Consider the following 5,897-nt stretch of genomic DNA (forward strand, 5'->3'; position numbering starts at 1 on the left):
TTAAGCGATTTTCCTGCATGGTCGATCGCAAGTAAGTTTTAATCAGTCGTAATGAAGAAAAAGACTTTTCAGCCGTACAAGTTGTCACTGGTAAAACAGCAAGTATGTGAAATAAGGTTTGAATATTGGGGAAAAAAGAACTGGATGCGTTTGTGTACGCTTCCAGAACAGAAGAAAGTTTTCTTGATTCATTTTCATTCGCCCATTTCATTTTCCACAGTTCTAATTCTCCAGACAGCTCTAATAGGGAACCAAGCAGGTCATCTTCATAAAACTTAGCGGCTTCAACTATAGTTTGATTCTCAACATTTTGTAAATTGACTGGAATCAGTCCAAATAGCTGTATAACACTATCATGGTCGGCTTTCGAAAATCGCAAGGCGAAAAGTAACTGTACTCTTCAGTGTCAATCAAGTACCTAAGTGGGTGGGGAGTTGCGCAGTACACATTCAAAGGAAGGCGTGAAATATGCTGTTGTCATGTCAGTCGAACTCTCGATTGTTACGCTTACGATGTTGCCAGAGCCAGTCTGACGAATTATAATTCAGAAGATAAGTATTAATCGCTACTCACTTAAACAAATTTCCGCGCACGAACGTTCATGCGCGAAAATTGTACGCCGCTTTAGGCCGGTCGTCCTTTGGATGCGTTTTCGTCCGAATTGCCTTCGTCAGAAATCGGACGAAGAAGTGCGAATCATGCCGTTTCATTGAAACCTATTGAAGCTCGTACACTGCGTCCGAACTGCTTCGTACGAATTCGGACGAAAACATGCGATGTGCGATCTATCCGAAACAAATGGGATTGTTCCCAGTTGTTATGACGAATTCATAGTCGATTTGTAACAGACCAAGATGGATGTTGAAAAATTAATTAATTTAATTTATGAAAAAAAGCCTCTGTGGGATATGACCGACAAATCATATCACATGAGAGACATACAAAGAAAATTGTGGCAAGAAGTGGCAGTTGAAATGAATACTAAGGGTAAGTTAAATCAAATTTGGGTCTCAGGTATGATATATTTGCAAACAAACAAAATATTTGTCTTTGTTGGCTCAGTGAAATCCGAAATGTATTTGAATGTTTTATTGATTTTAAATTATGCATTATACAATTCTTGAGATGAAAAATAAGTTTTAAATTTATCTCTGATATCATAAGCTGAACTGGTGCCTCTGTTTTCACCCAAGGTTCCAAATCTTCCCGTTCTAGAATGTGTTTGATCAGGGATTTGCTCGAATGTACATGCTACTTGCTGCTCTCCTTCTCTATCAATTATAATGCTATGCAACAGGCATATACATTTAATAAGTTTATCGGCAGATTCGGGATTTACTTCAATTGATTTTTGTAATAATCTCCATTTGGCACTCATAATTCCGAATGCACATTCAACAACTTGTCTTGCTCGAGACAAACGCTCATTAAAAATTATTTCTGAAGGTCCTAATTTTAATACTGGAAAAGGTCTCATTAAATAAGTTTTGAGTGGATAAGCTTCATCTCCCAAAAGAACATGAGGTACTTTAATATTTGTTCCCGGCAGTGGACAATGTCTTGTAACACCTAATCCTCCGTTTTCAAGCTTTTGGCAAAGATTTGAATGCGAAAAAATACCACCGTCAATTTCTTTACCATACGCTCCCACATCAATTGCTATAAATTTGTAGTTTGGTCCAGCAACGGCTTGTAAAACAATTGAGAAGTATTGTTTATAGTTCCGATACATGCTTCCGGAGTGCTTTGGATTCTGTATGCGTATGTGTTTCCCGTCTATGCATCCAACGCAGTTTGGATATTTCCACTTATTCCAAAATTCTTCAGATATAGACTGCATGTCTTCATTTTTCGGAAATGGCATATGTACAGTACCCAACTTGTCCCAAATAGCATCACACGTTTCATAAACAATTCTACCCACCGTGACGTCTGATATTCGAAACGAATACCCCAATGTCTTGAACGAGGAGCCTGTTGCCAAATATCTAAAAAAAACGTTATTAATTGTAACGATTTTTTTTTAGTTGATGAAGTAAAATCAAAATGGAGGGGGCTGCGAGACACATTTCGAAAGGAATTCAACAAGTCGAAAAAACAGAAATCTGGAGATGGTGCAGAATCGGTAGTTACCTCCAAATGGCCATATTATAAAATACTGTTGTTTTTATCTAAAACTGTTGAACGACGTAAACTGCATGGAAATATATCTCCGCAAAAGGAAAACAATGACAACTCTTCTTCCGAGACAGAATCGACATTGGAAGCTGCAGACAATGCATACTCTGACACTCAATCCACCATTCAAGAGTCATCACAGCAAATTGTAAATACAGATATTCACCAGCCATCCACATCTGGTAACAAGGTAACAAGTACATTCAATACACCTAGTAGTTCAACTTTGCAAAGTAAGAAAAACACAAACAATCGTCTAAAATATGCTAAGAATTCCGAGACAAATTCAATGGACGAAAAGTTCCTCGAAATAGAAAGAGCCAAATTGGAAATATTGTCTCAACATAAAAATAGAGAAGGCGGTGATAGTGAACACCAATTCCTACTAAGTCTCCTGCCATTTTTAAAGGCTGTACCTCACAATCGACAAATGTTGGTGAGAAGTAAGTTGCAGCAAGTATTTCTTGAGGAAGAACAATTATCTACAAGACACACGCCCGGAGCAACATATCGTTCCAATGAAACAATTACAACACCGTTGCCTTCCCCAATGTCTTACACGGACACCGATTCCTCCAGAGCGTCATTCTATTGTAATGACTTAACACCACATCGTTCTTCATCTTTGAAAAATACAGTATCTTCCGGGGTCTCACAATATTCAAGTGAAATAAGAGAAGATGTTTCCTATCAACAGCCGTTGTCCATTCAGAACTATGTTTCTCACTTCAGCGCATAAAACAATGTATTTCTTTTCTTTGTATTTTTAAATAATATAATTCAAAATGTTGCAACTACTGTATTTATAACTTACCTTATAGTCACACTCAATCGTTCTTCTGGCGAAATGGTCTCACGGAAATTCGACATTTTTTTTATTGGTTCCCTTATGGCATCTAAAATATAGTTAAATGTATCCTGATTCATGCGATAGTAATCAAAAAACTTTTTCTCGTCCTTCTTCAAATCATCATATAAATGATGAAATTCTCCGAATTCTTTTCGTTTTACTAATATGTCATTAACCCAACACTTTTTTCTTTTTAATTTTAATCGCCGTCTAACAAGATAACTATTTTCCAAAAGAAAATGATCCATATTATTAATAATTATAGTATGCTTATTTGATAAATCATCACTACATACGACTGACTTCGTACAATGCGAAAACTTGTCTAGTGGACGATACACATTATGCGAAATCTGACGAAATTATTCGTCCGATTTCTGACGAAAATAATTCTGACGAAAACGCATCCAAAGGACGACCGGCCTTAGGGTAAAAGGTTGTCCATGCCAAACCCCCAATCGGGGAAAATGATGTAAATTTTTTATATGGACTGGGGGAGGGGGTCACCGGCCCCCTGTGACCCCCCCCCCCCCTAGATCCGCGCCTGTTGCTCATAGATCAAATTTGCATTTGACATTATTCGGTTTAAATGATTCTTTACTGATTTTATCCCTGCCTCCCATAAACCACCGAAATGCGGCGACCTGGCAGGTATAAAATTCCATTCAGTGTTATCATCGGAGCTCCAATTAAAGATATCGTGTTTCGTTTTCTTATCATTTAAAAATTTTTTCATTTCATTATGAGCCCCTACAAAATTTGACCCGTTATCAGAGTAAATAACGGCAGGTTTTCCTCGACGGGCTATGAACCTCCTGAAAGTATCTAAGAAAGCCTCTGTTGATAAACTGGTAACTGCGTCCAAATAAATCGCTTTTGTTGTGAAGCATATGAATAAAGCAATGTAACCCTTTATTAGTTTGGGATTTCTAGTACATCTGTCTTTCAAAAAGAGCGGTCCAGCATAGTCCACTCCAACTGTATGAAAGGGTGGGTTTGAAATTACTCTACTAGTCGGCAATTGGCCCATCTGTGGTATCACTGAAATTGGTGTGTTTTTAAAACATATGATGCATTCCTTACAAATTTTCTTACACATGATTTTGCCTTTCAATGGCCAAAACAATTCTCTGATAGATGATAAAAGTGTATAGGGCCACAGTAAAGCTGTTTGATATGCTCATGACGTAATATTAATATTGTTAGATGATCGTCTGCCGGTAATATGATTGGGTGTTTTTTCAGTTCTGTATGTTTAGAGTTAATAAGCCTACCACCCACACGTAAAATATTTTCATTGTCTAAATGGGGATTCAATGGTAACAGTTTGCTACTGTTTGGCATGATTTTTTTATCAGTAAGCGCTTGAATTTCTGATGAGAAGTGTTTGATTTGTACTAACCGAACTAAAGCATTTAAAGCTCTTTGTACTTCTTTTGCACATAATGGACCTGTTAAACGATTTTGTTTTAAACTGTCCGCATTATCCCGAAATCTAAAACAGTAAGCCACGACTTTGGTTCCAACACCTGGTACGTCTCGTTCCAAGAATGTTGTGATCGACACCAACTCGTTTTGAGATTCTGCCAGTCAACGTTATGGTACACCAAAGTTAATCATGTATAATTATAAATATGCTAACCTAACATTTCATAGGTCATCTCATAACGCCAAATAAGAAGAAAAATTGGTATACATCCAGAAGTAGGGCAGTGGAAACGGAACTAGACATCCGCATTAAACGACTTCAGCAACTTATGCAAGAAGAATTATTACCGTCATTTGAAATATTTCAAATGACAGTAATAATTTTAATCCTGTGTTCAACTTCAAATTCATGTGATATTTTTTAGCATAGCCTGATGATGGGTGGTTAACCCGAAATCGATTGCTTTATAGAAACAATAAAACATTTGTGGTTCCTTTTAATATTTTAAAGAATCTCAACGAACCAAAAAATGGAGAATTTAATTACATATGTGAAGGTTATACCTTATACCATATGTGTTATCATAAGTGTTATATTACGGTTATACTTAAGTTATAGCAGGATACAGCCCAAGGACGTTAAGGCTCCTCTGTAGTCAATCCGCCATATTGGAAAAATAGCTAAATTTTCTTATGAAATGCTGCTTTTGTAGTTGCAGTCTAACAAATTCTCGATAGTGGATATTCTTTGCAATGATGAAAAGAACGGCGGTACTTAAAAAAAGTTGAAATATCGGTCTTAAGTTTTTTAAGAAGATCGATGAATAGAAAAATTGTTTTTCGTAAATAACAGCCGTTGTAATGAGAGTAGAAAAACCACCACTTTGGAAATCCGACAGTATTTCCTACGGCGGTACTTAAAGATATTATTTCCACCTATTATGATAACGCATATATTTTAAAAAATATGTGTCACGATCTTTAGAAAAAAATCAAAACGCTAACGTAAGGATAGGCAACTCATATTGCACTATAACTTCTGAGGCGAGAACTCATTACTTGAAAGGGAAAACAAAAGAAACTACCTGGCATTATCCTGCACATTGTTACACCGTTCCTAATGATATGGATTAGATAAATTACTATATAATTAGCTAATGTTCATGAATGCTGTTGATTTGTGAATCATACTGTCGCATATTCCCAAGACGAAAAGTGTACTAAATGCATATTTATTGTAGGTACATTGGAAATAATTTTTGATTTCTAAAACCTTTTTCATTCTATCAGGATGCTTCAAGAAATTTGTTTAGGAAGGTATCAAATAGTAGCCCAATTTTTAGCTAAAGCCCTAGCTAGGCGGAATACGACTGTACCAGTAATTAGAAACATTTTTGCCGCATATTTGTTCTTGTGTAGAAATGTGGCACCGTTTTGATTT

At 36.4% G+C, this 5,897-nt stretch overlaps 1 protein-coding gene across 1 annotated transcript; it reads left to right on the plus strand.

The window, feature by feature from the left end:
• Positions 1 to 960: 960 nt before the first annotated feature.
• LOC116167953 lies at positions 961 to 3,227 on the plus strand. Its single transcript, XM_031483581.1, has 2 exons — positions 961 to 987; positions 2,028 to 3,227. The coding sequence occupies exons 1-2, from the start codon at positions 975 to 977 to the stop codon at positions 2,915 to 2,917; spliced, it is 903 nt and encodes a 300-aa protein (XP_031339441.1). The 5' UTR covers positions 961 to 974; the 3' UTR covers positions 2,918 to 3,227.
• Positions 3,228 to 5,897: the final 2,670 nt, after the last annotated feature.

Source organism: Photinus pyralis, unplaced genomic scaffold, assembly GCF_008802855.1.
Source record: "Photinus pyralis isolate 1611_PpyrPB1 unplaced genomic scaffold, Ppyr1.3 Ppyr1.4_LG1, whole genome shotgun sequence".
Classification (NCBI taxonomy): domain Eukaryota; kingdom Metazoa; phylum Arthropoda; class Insecta; order Coleoptera; family Lampyridae; genus Photinus; species Photinus pyralis.